Source organism: Lissotriton vulgaris, chromosome 11 (assembly GCF_964263255.1).
Source record: "Lissotriton vulgaris chromosome 11, aLisVul1.2, whole genome shotgun sequence".
NCBI lineage: Eukaryota > Metazoa > Chordata > Amphibia > Caudata > Salamandridae > Lissotriton > Lissotriton vulgaris.
In genome coordinates, this window is record NC_141699.1 from 636,286,288 (window position 1) to 636,308,883 (window position 22,596).

The window sequence follows — 22,596 nt, forward strand, 5'->3', positions numbered from 1 at the left end:
GTAGATAATCACTACTTTCAGTCCCACACACAGTTGAGAAAAGTGTGCCTGAAAACATTTGATTACGCACTCAGAGAAAAATAATTAGAGAACATTGTTCACAAGGAAGGGAAATGCTACTTACCAGTATGCATCTGTTCTTGGCATGTAGAGCTGCAGAGTTGCACACTATGCATAGATTGTTACCTAGTGTTGGGCCCGAATATTTGCAGTTTGTTTTGTTGAAGAAAAGTCTTTGGAAGTCACAGGACAGGTGACTCCTCCTTTGGATGATACTGCGCATGAGCATCGGCTCCATCCCCAGATTGTTTTTCACCATTACGGAAGTGATGGAGCTGTCTAAGAGATAGTGATGTCCATGTGATATGTATCTAATTAAGATAATACTGGAACAGATAAAGGTAGCCTGGGATGCGGGTGGGCGTGTGCAACTCTGCAGCTCTACATGCCAAGAACAGATGAATACTGGTAAGTAGCATTTTCCGTTCGAGGCATATGAGCTGCAGATTGCACACTATGCATAGATTACATAGCAGTTCCCACACCTAGCGGCGACCACCGCTGTTGCAGTTGTTTGAAACAGAGTTTTTAGTACAGCCTGGCCCACAGTGGCTTGTTGATTAGTTTGCACATCTACACAGTAATGCTTTGTGAATGTGTGTGGTGTAGACCATGTAGCTGCTTTGCATATATCATCTAGGTGAATGTTTCCTAAGAATGCCATTGAAGCCCCTATCTTCCTTGTAGAATGTGCTTTTGGAGGGATTGTTAATGTACGCTTGGCATTGTGATAACATATTTGTATGCATTTACCAACCCACCTAGCGATCCCTGATTTTGATGGGATTGCCTTTTTGTGGCAGTGAGTCTTACGAAAAGCTTGTGTCCTTTTAATGTAGTACAGTAATGATCTCTTGGCCTAACGGCTAGGGCGCTCGACCTCGGACCTGGGGATCTGGGTTCGAGTCTCGGTAACAACGCCAAAACCTCCTGTGATTCTGGGCAAATCACTTAATCTCCCCGTGCCTAAAATGAAAGTGTGTCCTCATGTAACGTAACTGGAAAAAATGCAAAGCGCTCCGATACCTGATTCGGTTTGGGTCTAGTTCGCGCTATATAAAACTCAGCAAAAAAAATAAAAAAATAAAAAATAAAGTGTGTAGAGCTCTCTCTGCGACTGTTTGAGGCTGCGAGAAAAATACGGGCAGCTGAACAGATTGATTTAGATGAAATGGTGAAATGACTTTAGGAAGGAATTTTGGATTAGTATGAAGAACCATTTTGTTATGATGCATTTGCAGAAAGGGTTCCTGGATGGTAAATGCTTGTAGTTCGCTAACCCTTCTGAGAGAAGTAATTGCTACTAGGAAACCTACTTTCCAAGTTAGAAATTGCAATTCACACTTGTGCAATGGTTCGAATGGGGGTCCCATTAACCTTGTGAGAACCACATTTAAATTCCACACTGGTGCAGGTGGTGTTCTGGGAGGAATTATTCTTTTGAGTCCTTCCATGAAAGCTTTAATAGCTATGCCACAATAGCCGCAAGGTGTAACCTGATAGACGTGTAGGCTAAGTTACACTTTTGAAGGTGTAATAAATATCCGATGATGTGTTGAATAGACACGTCTAAAGGATTAATTTTGTTGTTTTGGCAGTATATGACATACCTTTTCCACTTAGCATCATAACATGCTCTAGTAGTGGGGCGTCTAGCTTCTTTGATAACGTTCATACATTCTGGGGGAAGGTTGAGGTAACCAAACTCTATGACCTCAGGAGCCAGATCGCTAGGTTGAGCAGAGCTGGGTCCGGGTGTCTGATCTCTCCATGGTTCTGCGTTAATAGGCGTGGAGATAGGTTTAGTTTTTGGTGTGGTACTACAGACATTTGCAACAGCCTGGTGTACCACGGTTGTCTGGCCCAAGTTGGAGCGACCAGGATGAGCGTCAGGGAATGTTGCTGTAGTTTGCATACCACTAACGGAAGTAGTGGGAGAGGAGGAAAAGCGTACGCAAATAGTTTTGACCAGTTCAGCCATATCGCATTGCCTTTGGACAATGGGTGTGGGTATCTGGCGGCAAAGTTTGGGCATTTTGCGTTTTCGTGGGGTGGCAAAGAGGTCTATTTGAGGTTGTCCCCAAATTTGAAAGAACGGATGAAGAACTTGTGGATGAAGTTCCCACTCATGGATCTGCTGTGTTTGTCGACTTAGCAGATCTGCCATAGTGTTTTGTACTCCTGGGACGTGTTGGGCTAAAAGGAAGATCTTTAGTGGTATAGCCCATCTGCATATCTGCTGTGCTAACTGAGAGAGCTGCAGAGTGTGTGTCCCTCCTTGTTTGTTTATGTAGTACATAGCTGTCATATTGTCCGTGCGGACTAAGACAGCTTTGCCTGACACTTGAGTTTGAAAAGCTTTTAGGGCTAGAAACACAGCTAGCAACTCTAGGTGATTGATGTGGAGTAGCTTTTGTTGCGGTGTCCATCTGCCTTGCATGGTGTGATGCAGTAGGTGGGCTCCCCAGCCGGAGTGTGATGCGTTCGCTGTCATAACAATTTGAGGAACTGGTTCTAGAAACGGTCGCCCTTTGGAAAGATTTTTGGTGTTCCACCATTGCAGAGAATGATGAGTCCGACCATCTACCAACACTAGGTCTGCCAGTTGACCGTGAGCCTGGTTCCATTGGCATGCTAGGCACTCTTGAAGTGGGCGCATTTACGATCTTGCGTGAGGTACTACAAATATGCAAGATGCCATCATTCCTATGAGCTGCATGAACACTGGAGCTGGTAGCGAGTGTTGCGGTTGGAATTTTGTTAAGAGAGTTTGTACACTTGTTATCCTGGCTGGAGAGGGATAAGCTAGTGTTAGTTGGGTGTTTATTGTAGCGCTGAGATACTGTTGTATGTGTGAGGGTTGTAGATGCGACTTGGTGTGATTTACTGTGAATCCCAGGTCGTGAAGTAGTTGAATGGTAGCTTGAGTGTGTTGTACACACTGGCTGTATGAGGTGGCTTTTATGAGCCAGTCGTCCAGATATGGGAAGACATGAATATGTTGTCTTCTTAAGTGTGCTGCTACTACCGCTAGGCATTTGGTAAACACCCTTGGTGCTGTTGTGACTCCGAATGGGAGCACTTTGAACTGGTAGTGCTGCCCGTCTAGCACAAATGTGAGATATTTTCTGTGCGCTGTGTGGATGGGAATATGGAAGTAGGCGTCCTTGAGATCTAGAGTGACAAGGAAGTCGTTTAGTACCAGTAGTGGAAGGACCATATGGAAATGGTCCGACTGTATGTAAATGTTTAGAGGTATGAGGTCTAGGATGGGTCTTAGAGATCCGTCCTTTTTTAGTATTAGGAATTATAGTGAGTATACTCCTTTGTTTTTCTGATGCTCTGGAACTATCTCTATTGCAATTTTCTGCAGGAGATATATTACCTCCTGTCTGAGCAATGTTAAATGTTCCTGTGACATTGGACGCTGCCTGGGTGGTATGTTTGGGGGGTAGACGTTAGTTCCAGACAGTAACCTGATTGAATTATTTGTAACACCCACCTGTCTGATGTGATGTTTTCCCAGGCTGGCAGGTATTGTTGGAGTCTTTCCCCGACAGGAGTGGAATGGGACGGGGAATGGGGAAGGGGAAGGGAGTCATTGAGCCAGGGTAGAGGCAGAGCGGGAGTAGTTATTTTTACTTCTGCCTTTGTTATTGTTACCCCTGTACCCACAATTTTGGTAGCCCTTGCCGTAAGTGGACTGTGTGGGGGCTTTGTATGAGGTAGAAGCTGTGTCTGAGGAATATCCTCTAGTGGCCCCTCTATAGGATGAGCGACAAAATGAACGTCTGGGAGCCTGCGACTGCAGAGCTCCCATAGATTTGGCGGTGTCTGTATCTTTCTTACGTTTTTCAAGAGATACATCCACATTGGGTCCGAATAGGTGTTGCTCATCAAAAGGTTGATTAAGAATGGCACTTTGTACCTCAGGTTTGAATCCTGATATACGTAGCCAGGCGTGTCTGCGTAGTAAAATGCTGGTGTTAACTGCCCTAGAGGCAGTATCTGCTGCATCAAGGGCACACCTAATGGAGGTGATTGTAATGCTTTTACCCTCTTGGATGAGTTTGTTTGCTCTATCCTTGTACCTGTCAGGGAATTGTCTCATTAGTGACTCTAACTTGTCATAATGTGCCCTATCATATCTGGCTAACAATGCCTGTGTGTTGGCGATACGCCACATTTTTGCTGCTTGAGACGCAGTTCTTTTCCCTGATGCGTCAAGTAACTTAGACTCTTTATCTGGTGGTGCAGCATCACCTGATGTTTGCGAGTTTGCTCTCTTGCGTGCGTTGGAAACTACTAGTGAGTCTAATGATACCGGCTCTTTAATATATACCGGGTCTGAAGGGGCAGCTTTATATTTCTTTTCTATACGAGGGTTAATGACCCGAGTTCTGACTGGGTCTTTGAAGACTTCAGAAGCATACTTAATCACTCCCTTATAAGAGATAACAGGAGTGTGACCCATAAACCTGGTCGGGATTAGGTTTCAAAGGTGTAAAGAAATACAATTTCACAACAGGTAATATTCGTAAGACAATTATTCTTGTATGCACGAAGCATTACACGAACATGAAAGAAGGAGACACTTATTCAAATAACGTATATATTGCACTTATTCTTGTATTTTGGTATTTAAGAGAGGGCAAGATCATATTCAAACAATTAGGGCGGCACAAAATTGAAAAAAATCATATGACAACCGGAAATAGACTTGGTGCTCAAATATATACAGGTGGTCTGTGGCAACACAAGTTGCAGGGTGGACAGCGTGAACGGCGCAATGTGAACGAGGTGAAAATATTATACAGTGAGTGGCTCAGTATGTGACATAGTTATAGTGACTTTGCTACTCAATTCACAATTTCAATAGATCCACGTTTGAGAGTGCGCCTGTAGTTGCGCTGTAGGGTCGACAACGTTTCGGTCCTTAATCATTTGACCTCCTTCGACACCGCTACCTTCCCGGAGAGCTGGAAGCACGCCGAACTCAGCGCTCTACTAAAGAAGCCATCAGCCGACCCCACCGACCTCAAGAACTACCGCCCCATCTCGCTGCCCCGTTTCCGGCAAAAGTCATCGAGAAGACCGTCAACAAGCAGCTGGCCACCTTCCTCGAGACAAACGGATCCCTCGACCTCTCGCAGTCTGGCTTCCGGGCCAACCACAGCACCGAGACCGCCCTGGTCGCAGCCACCGATGACATCCGAGCCCTGCTCGACAACGAAGAAACAGCGGCCCTCATCCTCCTAGACCTCTCCGCGGCCTTCGACACTGTCTGCCACCGTACCCTAGTGCAGCGCCTCAGCAACGTCGGAATCCAGGAGAAGGCACTGGAATGGATCATCTCGTTCCTCGCCGGAAGGACACAGAGAGTCCGCCTCCCCCCGTTCAGATCAGAAGCCACCGAAGTAATCTGCGGCGTTCCTCAAGGCTCCTCGCTCAGCCCAACCCTCTTCAACGTCTACATGAGCCCCCTCGCAGCCATCGCACGCCAACACAACCTCAACATCATCTCCTACGCCGACAACACCCAGCTGATCCTCTCCCTCACCAACGACCCCGCCACTGCCAGAGCCAACCTACACGAAGGGATGACAGACGTAGCCAAGTGGATGATGAGCAGCCGCCTGAAACTGAACTCGGACAAGACGGAAGTCCTCATCCTGGGATCTTCACCCTCCGCCTGGGACGACTCCTGGTGGTCCCCCGCCCTGGGCAGCGCACCCAAACCAACAGACCACGCACGCAACCTAGGCTTCATCCTGGACTCCTCCCTCTCCATGACTAGACAAGTCAACGCCGTCTCCTCGTTGTGCTTCAACATCCTGCGCATGCTACGTAAGATCTTCCGGTGGATCCCCACCGAGACCAGGAAGACGGTCACCCAGGCCCTCGTCACCAGCCGTCTGGACTACGGCAACTCCCTCTACGCCGGAACCACTGCCAAACTCCAGAAGAGACTCCAGCGGATTCAGAACGCCTCAGCACGACTCATCCTGGACATCCCCCGTCGCAGCCACATCTCCGGACACCTGAGAGATCTGCACTGGCTCCCGGTCAACAAGAGAATCACCTTCCGTCTCCTCACCCACGCACACAAAGCCCTACACAACCAAGGCCCAGGATACCTCAACAGCCGCCTCAACTTCTACGCTCCCACACACCAACTTCGATCGACCGGCCACGCCCTCGCCGCCGTCCCCCGCACCCGAAGAGCCACCACAGGAGGAAGGTCCTTCTCCTACCTGGCCGCCAAGACTTGGAACTCCCTCCCGACCCACCTCCGCCTGACCCAGGACCACCTTGCCTTCAGGAAGCAACTCAAGACCTGGCTGTTCGAGCAGTAGCGGACCCCCCCTCCCCTAGCGCCTTGAGACCCTCCGGGTGAGTAGTGCGCTATATAAATGCTTTGATTGATTGATTGATTGATTGATTGAATCATTTGGGACCATCTTCAGGACATGGTTGTCTCAATTGCAATGCTGTGGGGTGAGAGGGATAGATAAGGGTAGCGAAGGGAAGGGAGAGAAGAACAAGGTAGGCCGAGAGTGCCAAGAACAGAGGTGGTAGGGAGCTTACAGACAGGGTCCATGCCCGGGGACCCAGGATTTGGGGGATGACAAGCAGGGACCGGAGCGCGCCTCTAGCGTGGCAGAGAAGGAGCCGTGTGGTGGAACCCCGCGGGCTAAGGCTAACATTAGCAGGGCCCCTGAGGGGGAGCAAGGCGGGTGGTGGCACTATCAACTGCGGAATGGAATATGACGGACCGGATCCAAAGTGACTAGAGAGGGAGCAGTCTAGCGGAGTGGAAGATAGCAAGGGTCTGGCGTGTGCAGGTACCGGAGGGTGAACAGATGGGCAGCCGGAAAGTAATTGGCCGGTGGGCTGCCGGGCAGTGGATGGACAGTGGGATGGATGTAACGATGAGTGTGTCTGGAGGGACCGATGGGCCGTGTAGGGGAAGTATAAGTGCGGTGTGCTCAATGGGTGAGACTATCTGTCCCTAAGCCCATTGTGGTTAGGTCCCAGGAGACTGGGATCAGGTAAAATGGGAACAACGGGAGTGCGCATGTAGACGTGGCGCGTATCTGCTCCGCGGCGTACTGGTACAGGGGAGCGAGTGCGGGGGTGTAGATGAGGCTAAATTGGACCGGTCAGTGAAGGTTGGAGGCAAGCCGGGTCCGGGCGATAGGGTCCGATAAGGAAAACCCCTGCGGGAAGTGACTAGGGACGGAGTGCGTGGGGAAAGGGATGCAAGCAATTGCTCATACCTGGAAGGGGTAAAGCGGATTGGTCCGATGGATACGATCATGAGAAGGGTACTGGTGTCTGATCCCAGAGGTACTGCAGGAAAAAACGACTCTGGGGTTAGCGAAAAAATGCAGTGAGATAGTGGCGTGGGTGGGCGGGCAGTGCGGGGGACAGGGCTCGTTACCTGGAATACACTTGTAGAACGGAGCGCCTGGGGCGTCTCTGTGGATCGGTAGCAGTCGATCTGGTATGGCTGGCGGGACCTAGAAGGGTAAGGGAGCCGTGTCACGGGAGGTGTGTGCTGGAAAGCCTGGAAAGCTGAGCGTGAGCAGCGGGCAATAGGTCCTACCTGGATCAGTTGCGATCGTGGGCTGGAGTGAATCCGAACGGTGTGGCAAGCCGAGAGTCAAGCTGGAAGTGACTTCCGCGTTCAGTGATCACGGGGCAGACGGAACGTGAAGTACTGATTGGCGGGCGCGTGGCCGGGTGCGGAAAGGGGACGTACAGGGGGCGGAGGAGGCGGGCCGAGACAGATGAAGGAGGAGTACATAGGGAGGAGTGAAATTAAAGTGGCACATCACATTTAAATAATGACATTTGGCATTTAATGATTGAACAAGCCCGAGTAGTAACCATTTCAAAAAACATACTTGGATAATGTGACAAATAGTAGAGCAGTGAATACAGAAGGCCATAGGTAACTGGTAATGATCACAGCATTAGGAGAGAAGTTTCAAACATAGTACGGTGTATTAGCCAATTGTAAGGCCGGCAGATACGGCCTTCTGGAGGGGAGGCAGTGGGTGATGTCAGTTTTTTTTTCAGGGATAGCGACAGTAATTGGTGTAAAAAGCGGTCATATAAGGTGTAAGTGGGAATGCGGAGCACAATGGCTATGTGGTGACTGTATTGTTCCACTCATCTAGAGTGTTCAGGCCAGAAGTGACAGAGTTACAGAGAGTCATCCACTTGCATTCTGCTTTGTTCAAGAGAATTTTGATATCACCTCCCCGAGCGGGAGTGTTGGCTTTTCAATAACTTGCCATCTGATGTACGTGTCGCGGTGTCCCAGTTCAAGAAAATGGGAGACCAGTGGTACCATTATCACTTTGCAATTGATTCTGCTCCTATGTTGGATGATGCGTTGCTTGATCATCTGAGTCGTTTGCCCGATGTAGATGAGGTCACAGGGGCATCTGATTGCGTAGATCACGTTCTGTGTTCTTCAATTGGTATGGCTCTTTAGTTTGTATGTTCGTTCTTTATTGATGAAATCCTTAGTGTTCAACGTGAGTTCGCAAACGCTGCAGTTTTGGCATTTGTAATGTTCAATAACGGGATCTAGACCGCAGGCTGCAGTAATGGTAATCTCTAGTGAAAGACATACCATTACTGCAGCCTGGGGTCTAGATTAAGGACCGAAACGTCGTCGACCCTACAGCGCAACTACAGGCGCACTCTCCAACGTGGCTCTATTGAAATTGTGAATTGTGCTGCAAAGTCACTATAACTATGTCACATACTGAGCCACTCACTGTATAATATTTTCACCTCGTTCACATTGCGCCGTTCACACTGTCCACCCTGCAACTTGTGTTGCCACAGACCGCCTGTATATATTTGAGCACCAAGTCTATTTCCGGTTGTCATATGAATTTTTTCCATTTTGTGTTGCCCTAATTGTTTGAATATGACCTTGCCCTCTCTTAAATACCAAAATACAAGAATAAGTGTAATATACATGTTATTTGAATAAGTGTCTCCTTCTTTCATGTTCGTGCAATGCTTCGTGCATACAAGAATAATTGTCTTACGAATATTACCTGTTGGGATATAATCACTCCCTTAAGCATTGGTAAAATGGATGAGGACCTTTGTGCATTATCAAAGGTATCCATCATGAAGTCTTCCTCTACAGGGTCTGTATGTATGTCTACCCCATGATATTGCGCAGCCCTGTGTATTAACTCGTTAAACCCTATAGTGTCTTCTGGTGGAGAAGGCCTTGAGGGGTATAAGTCATACTGAGGGACATTTGGGCTATCTGCAGTGGTATAATCATCCCATGGGTCAGGTGATCCTGTAGGCGTGGCTGGATCAGGCATGTTACCCCCCATATCATCAGAGCTATCATCCCTGTTGTCATCTCTGGTACTATAGAGGATGTTGGGGAATGCTGTGGTATGGGAGCATGTGGTGATGGCATAGGTGGAGAAGAAGGGGAAGACAGTCTTGAAGGCGAGGTAGCCATGTCCTTCTTCTTTGCATGCGGAGCTGGAGCTGGTTTGTTCAGTGGTCGCTTCTTTGAGGCCAAAATCAACTGTCCCATGATTGGGTCTCTAGCTAGAGTCTTTTGAGCAGGGTGTAGATAAGATAAGTCTTCTGCTGGAGTCCGATCTTTTGGTGACGAGGAAGGTTCCAGCACCAAAGAGCCTTGTTTTTTGACAATGTCCTTTATCGGGGAAGCAGGAGTCTTTTTTGGTTCCGAAGCTTTTTACGGCTCCGAAGGTATTTTCGGTTCCGAAAGTTTTTTCGGTTCCGGTATTGTTTTTGGATCCAACGTTTTCTTTGGATCCGATGGTTTTTTCGGTTCCGCTGTTTTTTTGGAATCCGAAGCGGCTTTGCTTGGTTCCGACTTGGGTTTCGGTGCCGAAGGAGTAGTGGGTTTCGGAGCCGATGGTTTGGACGTCGGAGTAGCCGGTGTCGATGTCTTTTTCGGTGCTGGTAAATTGGCGCCGGCACCATGCGAAGGCTGACTCGAGCCCGAGTTGCCTGAAGGCTTAATCAGCTTCTTAGCCGGGCCCGAAGGTGGGGCAGTAGAAGTGGAGTGTCGGTTTGCACCCGAGCCCGAGAGCGAGGGTGTGACCGGGCCCTTCTTTGGGTGTATCGAGGAAGGGTTGGGGTCGACGGTCTTACTTACGACCCGCTGCGCTGGAGTAATGTCCTCGACTTACGAATCTACTTCTTCTTCTTCTTCGGAACCGCTGTCGACGTCGTGTTGTTCTGGGACGTTGACGCCTTCCTCAAAGATGTCAACCGGAATGGAAGTTGAAGATCGAGCCATTGTTCTTCTCGCTTTCCGGTCCTGCATAGTCTTTTTGGAGCGGAAAGATGCACAAGCGGAACAGTCTTTGGCCTCGTGCTCTGGGGAAAGGCAAAGGTTACACACCTCATGAAGGTCGGCGTGGGGAAACTTCGACCGACATTGAGGACACCTCTTGAATGGCATCCTTTCCATGAGCTGAAGTTGAGGCCTAGCTAGGCCCGAAGGCCGTCGACAACAACCGGAATCGAAGTATTCAATGTTGAAGAATAGCGTTGAGTGAAAAAGCGTTCAAAACTTATTTTCTGGAGCCCTGTGTGCTGGGGACTGCAGAACCATCCTCTCCCGAGGCGCCCTTGAATATCGGCGATGTAATGAGGGCTGTGGCCGGCTTGCGGGATGCCTTGGGTTGCAATGCCCGGGACCTGGAGGGCCGATTGGATGACCTTTTGCCTCCGCTTTCCTCGACTGGCCGAGCTGGCGTTTACGTGCGGGGCGCTTCGCCACACCCTGGGCTCAAATGTTGCTATCTGCCTCTTCAGGGATGCGGTGAGGCGCTGAGGGTGATAGAGCCGATCGTCATCTCGCCACTGCCGGTCACGGTAATGGAGAAAAATGTGAGTCCTTCACCTGTACTGCTGCTTGGGGTTAGCTCTTGGACGCCATGTTTGCTACCTCCACCGGGATTTATTGGTGAGGCTGGTACTCTTCTTCTGGGCATGCTGCTTATGCTTAGATTGACTACCTTCGGAGAACTGCTGCTTTGTGCTTGCCTGTACTGTACCTTTATGGATCGCACTGCCCTGAGTCGGATGTATGGTGGTGGACGGTGCTTTGACTCGCCGAGGTCGTTCTGGCGGCTTCTCCTGTTCAGTGTGGCTCCTTCGCTTCTGTACCTCACTGGCACGCTGGATCGTAAGGGACAAGGTTGACTCTGTTTTTCCCCTTCCTACTTGCCGTTGCTTGCATTACCAAGACTGTGATGGATAGACGGGGCGGCTGGACGTTGGCTGGGATTCGATTAGGGGTCGGGGGTGAGGTGGCCGATAATCATCGTGAGGCTGTTTTGGGTGCATACGGTGGGCCCTCCTCTGGTAATACATGTTTCCTTTTTCTCTTCTTTTCTCTCTTCTTTATTTCGGGTACTCTTTTGGGGTGACAGACACACTGCTAGGGGGGGGTAGGCCGTAGCCTCTGCATGCGTGTAGGGTGGGGGGTAGGGGGGGGATATTATTTTGTCCGTTTTGGTTTCTATGGGCCTTATTTTTCTTCTTTCTGCATTCTTTTCTTTCCCCCTTTTTCCTTGGGTCAATGGCGCTAGTTATAAGGGGGTGGGTAGCAATTGGCGCACAACGAACTCTGCGATTGTCAATCCTTATGTACTGTTTTGGTGCCGCCATTTTGATGTTGTCTCCATGCTTGCTGTATCTCTGTGCTACGCGTTGACCACTTTAGGTCTGGTTGGTATGTTTGGTCCTTGATCCTTTCTGGTCACTACAGTTATTATTCTTCATAAAAAACTTTTAAAATAAACCTTCAATTCTCCTGCTCCCCGGTAGTATGTACCTCTCCAGTGTAACTCAAGTCGATTGTAACTAGTTTGTGCAACTACTGTGGTGCCGTATTGATTGCTGCTGTGCTCCAAACGTTGTCGAGGCCGGCCGGATGGTTGTAGGCCCGTATTTGTTTTATGACTTTGTGCAAAAAAGGTTTTCAAAATTTTTTTAAAAAAACCAAAAAACTTATTTTCTGAAAGTTGGTGAGGATTGCGCACCGAAAGAACTCGGTTCCAACACGGAGCGCTGGAAACACATCCGAGCCTGGTGGTGGAAAAAAACATTTTGGGGATGGAGCAGATGCTCATGCGCAGTATCATCCAAAGGAGGAGTCACCTGTCCCGTGACTTCCAAAGACTTTTCTACAACAAAACAAACTGCACACATCCAGGCCCAACACTAGGTGGCAATCTATGCATAGTGTGCAATCTGCAGCTCATATGCCTCGAACCAAACGTTATAGATCACAAGTTTATTCTTACTTGTCTCTAAATTCAGGTGTCAGAAATAAGCACTGCAGCAAGGTATTGAGGAAGCAGGTGTTTCCTTCATTCGGCAAACCAATATAGACATCAAAGGTGCAACCTGTAGGAAGAAAAAACACAAGACAACCGTAAAATGTTAAAATGCTATTTAAATAACGTAGCTGTAAAAATAAAGTGAAAGTACTGGATCAAAAAACTAAAATTCACACATGAGCAGTATGGGTAGCTCATCACCAGCTGCATCACATGAACATTGCGCAAGGATGGAACTGTGTCTAACCCCTCACGTGAGCTACACCAAGAAGTTAAGTGAGCCACCCATCTTTTTTTGAGGCTTTAAGCGTGTACATGGCTGTGTTCGGTGACAAGCACACCATTATCATTTGCTTGAATTGCGTGACACATTTCCTGAAGCTACCAGCGCTCACTGCCAAGTTCATTGCTTAACTGCCATAACTAATCCGTGATCCGCACACCATTACTTGGATGCTTCATATTGTTATGCAGTGTGCTTCACGGTTGTGCACACACCTCAGCAGTGTGTCGGTAACGTGCACATCCTCAGGTTCATTATCACACCATACCACTTCACTATTCACATGTGTTTCGAATTGTTTTGTGTTACACTTTACAAAGCTTATCAGTGATTTTCACACCACAATAACTATTGAGATTTCGTGGAGTTTTGTAGTTAACCACTATACAGTATCTTCTCAATATGCAGCCTCAGAGTTCAATTGTTTCATCACCAATATTTGTACCGGTCCCAGGTCCATTATCCCTACAATGGGAGGACTGGTTGAGAATGTTTGAAACCTACATTGGAGCCTTGGATTGGGAGTGAAATTCACTGCAGCACGCCAAAAGGCTCTAGTTTTCAACAATTTAGGCAAGGAATGTCAGCATATTAGAGATGTTAGAGGAAATTATTTCAACAGGGGTTATCAAACCAGGGGAGACATCTAGATGGATATCTTCAGTGGTATTTACAGAGAAGTTGGATGGCAAATACAGATTTTGGGTGGATTTTAGATCCCCTAATGAGAATGTGGTGGTGGATATCTATCCATTGCCCAATATAAATGAACTAATTTTGGCCCTGCGGGGTGGGAAGTATTTTTCTAACCTAGATTTGAGAAATGCTCATCATCAGATTAAGTTACATGATGACTCATAGCCCCTTACTGCCTTCATTACTATGGAGGATTCTTTTCAATTTACCAGGATGCCTTTCGGGTTGTGTTCAGCAGCAAGTTTGTTTCAAAGCATCATGAGTGAGGTGTTAAGGGACAAGCCAAGCATCTTATATGTTCAAGATAACATCTTGATATTTGGTGACACCACTGAACAACACAATATGATACTTAGGCAAGCACTCCATAGGGGGGTAAAAAAGCAGGGTTATCCCTCAGATGCGACAAGTGTAAATTTCTGGTGGATCAGGAGGAATATCTGGGGTATAATATCACAGCTGAAGGGGTAAAGCCCCAAAAAAATGTTTGGATGCTATAAGACTTGCAACTTCGCCTGTGGCTAGAGATCGTTGAGGTCTTTTTTGATCCTCATTGAATATGCCAAAAGAAAGGGGTCATTTTCCAGTGATGTAAGGTGAAACAGAAGATTGTTGAACAGATTAAAAATCTGCAATATCCTGTGATTCTGGGCAAATCACTTAATTTTCCTGTGCCTAACAAAAATGAATGTGTTCTCATGTAACGCAACTGGTGCTTGTGTAAACCGCTCTGATATCCAATACCTTCGGGTCAAGTTTGCGCAATATAAAACTACGTAAAAATAAATGACATTTGCGGTGCGGGTATGGTTGTGGCATTCGAAACAAGGCTGCAATTCATTCTCACAGTAGATGCGAGTGACACCAGCTTTGGGGCTATTAAGTCACAAGTTCATGGTAAGCCGGAAAAAACAGTGGCATTTGCATCCAGAAGATTGACCACCTCTGAGAGAAACTACTCTGTTATCGAGCGTGACCTGGGGGCGGAATATTCAAGAACTTATCTGTGTGGTTCAAAATTTGTTCTGCGTACGGACTACAAGCCCTTAGTTAAAATATTGCTACCGAGTGGTGCAGAAAAAGGATCTACAAGATTGTAAAGGATGGCTGCTCACCTTCAGGAGTATTGCTACAAGCTTTAATATATACAGGGGTGGCGTAATGGTCAAGCTGATTGCTTGTTGAGATTATCTTTGGATTGGCATGTGGTGGATAGCCTTGCTTTTTTGGCTAAGGAAAGTTAAGATGCAGTTGCATCAGTAATGGATGTTCTTGACCTAAGCAGTGCACATGAATTTTCCATGCAGGAGTGGGTGAAAGAAATGGAGTTGGATGTAACCCTCAAGGATGTGAAACGCTTGATTTTGTTGGGTGGTAGGCGGGAGAGTACAGACGTACTCTCAGTGAGACCTTACTTGAAGATATTGGATGAGCTGTCAATATTTGAGGGTACTGTGATTATAAGGGGAGAACAGTTTTTCCCCCTCAGGGATTACGACATAGGCTGATAAGCACCGCACATAGGGATCACCCGGACAGACCAAAGCTAAAAAAAGGTTAAGTGCTGAGTGGTGTTGGTTAAGTATGGATGATCAGATGGACAAGTGGGTGAAAAGGTGCACTGTGTGTAAGAAGGAGAGAAACACGTTAAGGTTGAAGCACAAGCAGATTAAGGACATATAAAGGACCCTGGTAAACCATGGCATACTGTATGCTTCAATTTCATCAGTCCTATGAGTGAACTGAGAGGTGAGGCAAGGTATGCCATGGTAGTAGTGAATGTGCATACCAAGTGGATTGTGGTCAGATTCATAAAAGAGATCATGACTAGAGCTATGGTTTACCTCTTAGATCAAATTATGTTAGAAGAAGGTATTCCCTCAGTTCTCATTACTGACAATGGCAAACCGTTTAATTCATATGACATGGAGTGTTTTTTGGAATCTTGGGGGGGGGGGGGGGGGGAGAGGGGGGTTAAGCATAATTGCACATCCTTATATAACCCACAGAGTAACCACATGCTCCAGAGGGGAACAATACAGATGGAAGCGCCATGTGGACTGAATGTAAGAAGGATGGTAATGGAGATGGTCTGGGCTTATCGCACAAGTCGACAAAAGGACCAAGTTTTTATTGTTGTATTATGTTGTGATTGATTTATGCATACTGTATGAAATAATCTTGATGTAAAAAACTGTTTTATCTTTCTAATAGCGTTTATACTGCTAATGTTTTTAAAAGAACCAAGCAGGAAGCTTGGGAACACTTGCAAATCTGTTTTTAAGAAATAAAATAAGAAAAAGATAAGTTTTCACGTGTTGTAGACATATGTTTCTATATATACCTAGACTACCAATGGCTGACTATATGATGTATGGTCTAAGAATGTATCTTAATTGTAATAACACAGAAGTAAAAACGTTTTTTTGATAACTTATCGCCCAAGTGCCCATTGGTAAGACATCATTAAAATGATTGTGGGCTTTCTGCTGTGCTGCCCTGTAGCAGGCAATTTGGAAGGACAGGAATGCACCGTATTACTAGATTCCTGTCCTTTCAGCCAGCACCAGCGCACAATTTGGAGCCTAGTGCTAACGCAGGCACCCCTGTTTTCATTTCTCTTCATTGTTTCCTCTTTCCATGTGTGCCGCATTCTGCAGTACACATAGAATGCAGAAAACACCTTCTTGTAATGTTTTTGTGCAGGAAGGTGACCGCGTCGGATGTCGCAACTGTTTTTTGTTGAGGAAGGTATTGGCTTATGGTCAAGGCTGGGAGGCATTGTTAAAGATGGTAGGAGACCTGTCTCTGCTCCTTTTTGTGATAGCCATAGAGGCACTGGTCCCCGGGCGGCACCAACACCACTCGCACAGGGAAATATCCTTCATGGCCAGGAGGATTTTGGTGTCACTATATGGGGATGACGTGACCTTCCAATTTGTGATCCACAGATAAATACTCCGCCAATTCTCTGAGAAGTGATTCGCTTTTGATGCCACTCAGGCATCTCCATCAACTGGTCCAAATCAGTAATTTTCACACTTACTTCAGAGATGGACCCATTTTACTCGGAGTACCCGCTCCAATGGCCATCAGAACCAGCCTGCTATTTGGGGGTCTGGCTTTACAGAGATGTGGATGAACTCTGGAGGGTGAACTATGGTGAAACAGTGAATTGGCTGGAGGAGTGGATCCCAATCTGGCCCGGATCGCTTTATCTGTAGGGGGCACGACTGCCATGGTCGTCCTCCCTAAGTTCCTATACCTGTATATAAATATACCCATCCCCCTCACTAGACATTTTCTCAGGTGACTTCAAAGCTTATTGGCTCTGGTGTGGGCTGTCAGGCAGCCTTGAGTTGCGTGGGAAACATTGACCCTTAGATTCTCGCAGGGCATCTTGGGTGCCCCCGATATGCAATTATGTTTTACCTGTTCACAGGCCCAGTTTGCCCATTTCTGGCTTCATCCAACGCTCTTCCAACCAAATACTGCTGAAGAGGCAGACAGTGTGGCTCCCTGCTTGGTGGCTGCTGCCTTCTATTTACCACCTAGAGGTCCCCGCGGTGTCATGGGCACAGTAGCATGTATGCTGTGGGCATGGGATGGCTTGAGGTGCCATACCTGGCACCAACATGTCTATGCACCAAGCATTGCACAGGCTGGCTAACCTCTCCTTCCAGTGCTGTAGTATGAGGGGTCTCCCGCAGAGCCTGGTGCTTGGGTTTGAAGAGATTTAAAAACTTGTACCCAGGGGAGAAGTTCACCCACCCACACAGCATTACAGACGACACCTCTCACACATTGTGATTTGATCACTGCTTGGGAATTAGCATTAAGCAAGCTTTGAACCATCTTAGTGGATCATTAACATCATTATAACAGCACTAGGAGACCAAATCACAAACAATGGTATTCAAGGGAACAAGACCCCAAAAGAAAGCCCCGGATCAGGAAGCCAAGACATTGAAAAAGTCTGAAGATAGCGAAGATCAAACACAGAAACTGAAGGAATTGAGGACGGCTCATAAAAAAATCTCTATGAGATGCAAGGGAACTTGCAAAGGATTCTAAATGGTGGGACCCTTTTTTTAAAATTTTAATAATAACCTGGAAAAAGACTGAAATTTCGCAGAGGGAAATATGGTCGATCAAACCACATGGGTGGGTTACATAAAGGATCTTTACTATTCACAGGATGTAGGGTCTGTCCAGCAAAGTGAAGATTAAGGAAAAACCTCCGATATACTACCAGCCAGAAATATTCGAATGCATCATCAGATGCCAAGGGGACGGAAAACCTGGCCAGAATGGCCTCCTGCTGTGATAAAAAAACAAGACCCAGAGTACTGGGCAGTTGCCCTGCAGAATGTATTTAAACATTGCTTGGCTATTGATTCCATACTAGAATCTTGAAAAAAGAGTTGTTTTTACATACAATTTATAAAACTGATTACATACCAGTCCCAACAGCTATAGACTTATACGCTTAATGGATATTGAAGCAAATGTTTTGCTATTTTGCTCTTGGCTGACCTGGAAGCTTAGGCAACTGAGGAAACATTAATTCATTACAATCAAACAGGCTTCCCGGCAAAATTCAGCACCTTGGACAACTTGATCTGCTTGACTGTGTTAATAAACAAATCAGTTCCTAAAAAAATAGCTACTCTACTTCTTTGATGTTTCTTAAACATTCAATCATGTCGTTAGGACCTCGCTATGGAGGAAATTAGTCGCCTGGTAAATTCTGGGCACTTTACTGCTAGTCAACTTCTTTAATAATGGAGTACAAAAAAAGTGGAGAGAAAATGACACAGTTTTAGAAAACGTGAAAACAAATGGGGGTCTAAGCAAGGTGGTATGCTTGCTTCCTTTCGTTTTAATTTGTTTATTTCAGATTTTAATGAAATGGGAGGTCCCCCTACCGGGAGGAGAACATTCCGATGCACAGCGGAAAGACCGTGGTCTTAATCAATAAACCAAATAGTCCAGAGTTTGTTAGTGTGTATAAACACTTTTAATCTTCATTAAGTGAATATTCAAGCATATTCAGCTGTTTATCAACAAATCCAAAGTTCGTCATCCAAACATGGTAATCCTTTAACACAAAATCCCCGATGCATTTCGGGCATAAGCCCTTTATCAAGGGAATGCTCTACAAGAAAAACAAACGTAACCACAATAAATGCAAAGTAATCAAAATCAAAATACGATCGAATGCAATGAGATATAAGCCGTTTGTAAGGTAGCTAAACAAGAGGTGATGTGAATGCATCCTTATATCAGACCGGTGAATAATGACAAATAGCGCTGTTTGATGGAAAAGAGACCCGAGGTCCCGGGAGAGGTAACCATGTGGTGAGCGAAACCGGAAAAGAAAATCTGTAACATCTAACACCCTCGTGAATTAAAGTAAAATCGGAAGACACGCGAGCGTGTCACAGCGTTGAAAAAGGTGCTCCCAAATAGACTCACACAACAAAATTTAAATAAAGTCAACAGGCACGCGAGCGTGCCGCCGTGTATACAGAAGTGCTCCCATGCTGACTTACGTGAAATGGTTAGTCGGGTGCCTAACGGCATGCCAGAGTTTGAATACGAGGAAAGACAGGTCTGACATCAATATACTGACGAGTATCCAAGACAAAAAAAGGACTCAGAGTGAGAGAATAGTAAACAGTGTGAAAGGACTACAGTGTAAGAAACATACAAAAGGAAACGCAGTGAAAAAGGTCGCCATATTAAAAGGGAAGAATATGAGATATAGAGGTGATGAAAAGAGCAAGTATGAAATATAAGGGTGATAAAAAGGAGACATAAACATATAGAAACAAAACATGTTCAAAGGTAACAAAGGAATTCCATTCGATCGTTCAGCCCGTTGGGCGCCATCGTGGATAGAAGTCGGATCCAGTAGTTCTCACGTTTAAGCAGAGTGTTCTTGTTGTTATGTGTTGTTGGTACTTGTTCCAAAATCAGGAATTTCAGTTGAGCTACAGTGTGTCTAGATTCGGCAAAGTGCGAAGCTACAGTAGATTTTAGATTGGTGGTACGGATGTTACTTTTATGTTCTAAAATCCGTGTGCGGATTTTTCTTTCAGTGTGCCCAACATAGCATTTGCCGCACGGACATTTCAAAAGATAAATGACGTTGTTAGTGTTGCAAGTTGCGTTCACTTTGAGTTTGATGGGATGCCCTTTCATGGGATGGCTGATGACATTGCCAGTGATGCAGTTGTTGCAGTTGGAACAATTGTAACAGGGTCTGAGTCCTTTATAAACCATCTGTGTGTCGTCTTTGTGGGGTTTAGAGATGATTTCTTTTAAATTCTTGCCCCGTGTAAATGCAAAGATAGGAGGTCTATTGAACAAGCCCCTGAAATCAGGTTCCAGGGTGAGGATGGACCAGTGTTTTCTAATGATGGCCTGGAAGCGGTTGGATGTTTTGGAGTATTTTGATACAACAATCAAACGTTCAGAACTGTCTTTCACGAATGGAATTCCTTTGTTACCTTTGAACATGTTTTGTTTCTATATGTTTATGTCTCCTTTTTATCACCCTTATATTTCATACTTGCTCTTTTCATCACCTCTATATCTCATATTCTTCCCTTTTAATATGGCGACCTTTTTCACTGCGTTTCCTTTTGTATGTTTCTAACACTGTAGTCCTTTCACACTGTTTACTATTCTCTCACTCTGAGTCCTTTTTTTGTCTTGGATACTCGTCAGTATATTGATGTCAGACCTGTCTTTCCTCGTATTCAAACTCTGGCATGCCGTTAGGCACCCGACTAACCATTTCACGTAAGTCAGCATGGGAGCACTTCTGTATACACGGCGGCACGCTCGCGTGCCTGTTGACTTTATTTAAATTTTGTTGTGTGAGTCTATTTGGGAGCACCTTTTTCAACGCTGTGACACGCTCGCGTGTCTTCCGATTTTACTTTAATTCACGAGGGTGTTAGATGTTACAGATTTTCTTTTCCGGTTTCGCTCACCACATGGTTACCTCTCCCGGGACCTCGGGTCTCTTTTCCATCAAACAGCGCTATTTGTCATTATTCACCAGTCTGATATAAGGATGCATTCACATCACCTCTTGTTTAGCTACCTTACAAACGGCTTATGTCTCATTGCATTCGATCGTATTTTGATTTTGATTACTTTGCATTTATTGTGGTTACGTTTGTTTTTCTTGTAGAGCATTCCCTTGATAAAGGGCTTATGCCCGAAATGCATCGGGGATTTTGTGTTAAAGGATTACCATGTTTGGATGACGAACTTTGGATTTGTTGATAAACAGCTGAATATGCTTGAATATTCACTTAATGAAGATTAAAAGTGTTTATACACACTAACAAACTCTGGACTATTTGGTTTATTGATTAAGACCACGGTCTTTCCGCTGTGCATCGGAATGTTCTCCTCCCGGTAGGGGGACCTCCCATTTCATTAGCCTCGTGCATTCACTGTTGGGTTAGACAGTGTATATCCGATTGCACGCTACAAATCATCACCACAATCAATTAATTGATTATTCACGCTGTGCGAGTTCCTACACAATATATATTTCAGATTTTAGCCTGATTCTAAACCAGGCGTAGTCCCATGCTCCATCAATCAGCGGTCGGCTGTTAGCTTCCTTACAATGTGCAACGACATTGTACTCCTCAATCAGCCAGGCATGGGTTTACAGAGGCTTAAAAATTTTTTTTTAATGAATATTGTAAAGAAATATTTCATGACAGATAATTTTGAGAAAACAAATGTGGTAATCTTTGGGAAAAAAGTGAATAAAAATGTTTTTGGGGCATTGAGTGGGATTAAGATCTAAAGGAGTCAGAGTTACAAATGCTTACATGTGTGGTTGCAAGATCGTCGTTCACACCTGTTGCAGAAGATTGTAACAAAACCTAAGCTGACAACACTAATTCATGTATTTCAGATGCTTCTCTGTAAATTACCAAACTCTCTTAACGGCCTTCATGATGGCTGATGTGTCTTGGTGGATGAGTTGGTTCCATTCGGTTAAATGGGTGTCTGTCATGTCGGTGGTGGTGGGTTGGTTGATGAAGACGGACGGATTGGGTTGAGGCTTGAAGTTTCGTTAGATCTCAGCTATTTTGTCGTGGAAGAAATCTGCGAGGTTGTTGCAAAATTCTTTTGAAGGAGTGATATTATTTGCTGTGCCTGAGCGGTTGGTGAATTCCTTGATGATCGCAAAGAGTTCCTTGTTGTTGGGATTGGTTTTGATTCTTGTTGTGAGGGCTTATTTTCTTGTTTCCCATAGTTGATGGCTGAGTGACGTTTTGTACCTGGTCCTATCAGTGGTGCTCTTGCTGTTTCTCCATCTCCTCTCTAGTTGTTTGCAGTGACATTTGGAGTTCCCGAGGTCTTCGATATACCATCTTGCTTGCTTGTTTGTTCTTCTGAGTTTGGTGTGCTTGACTGGTGCAAGGGTGTTCGTGTAGTCTGAGATCCAGGTGTTTAACACCATGCGCGCTAGCGTTATTCCGCTCGCACGCTGAGATTTGCGAAAACGCACTTTACATGACGAGCTCGGCTCGTCATCAGCGTGGCAGGGGTTAAGTTTGTCATGCTGAGGTCCAGGCTGCTGTTGGGTTTCAGCTGGTTGGATGCGAGTCCGATAATCGAGTCTGATTGTGAGACTTTGCTCCAGTTGCAGCTCTGATTTCTGGGTCTTTCTGGGGGGTTGGGGAGAGGATCCCTGTGAAGTGTTGATTCATCAAGGATGCCCATAACTTGCATGTTGAAAAATCGATAGCAGTGATGCAATTTTCAAATAGGAACAACTGCACTTCTTGTTCGCAGTACATGGTTCATAACTTTCTTAGGTACACTCACACATCTGTCCCTACATGCTGGATGTCTTAAGCAAATACAGAAGTCTACTTTTACTTCATAAAAGCTTATCAAAATTCTGGTTATTTTCATTAGATTCATGGGCTCATGTTGATGCATCTTAATCCCAGCTTTAGCTATGCAATGGTAGACCACCAATGTTAACGTCAGACTTAGGCATTGTTGTAATACATGTTAATGAGCAATATATTTGAGCTAAATATTGATTGTGTACTGGAAGATATTCTTCAATTCATTTAATTCTGGAAGAAACTTTTTCTTTTCTATGTTAGTGTGAGTGGAAGGATGGTG

General features: G+C 45.7%; 1 protein-coding gene across 1 annotated transcript in view; it reads right to left on the reverse strand.

Annotated features, from left to right (window-relative positions):
• LOC147683273 (uncharacterized) overlaps positions 1–22,596 on the reverse strand; it is a 1,451,334-nt gene that overhangs the window by 962,844 nt on the left and 465,894 nt on the right. Inside the window, exon 11 of the mRNA XM_086943731.1 lies at positions 12,402–12,504. Within this exon, the coding sequence (XP_086799857.1) occupies positions 12,402–12,504 (103 nt within the window). The remainder of the gene's footprint in view (positions 1–12,401; positions 12,505–22,596) is intronic.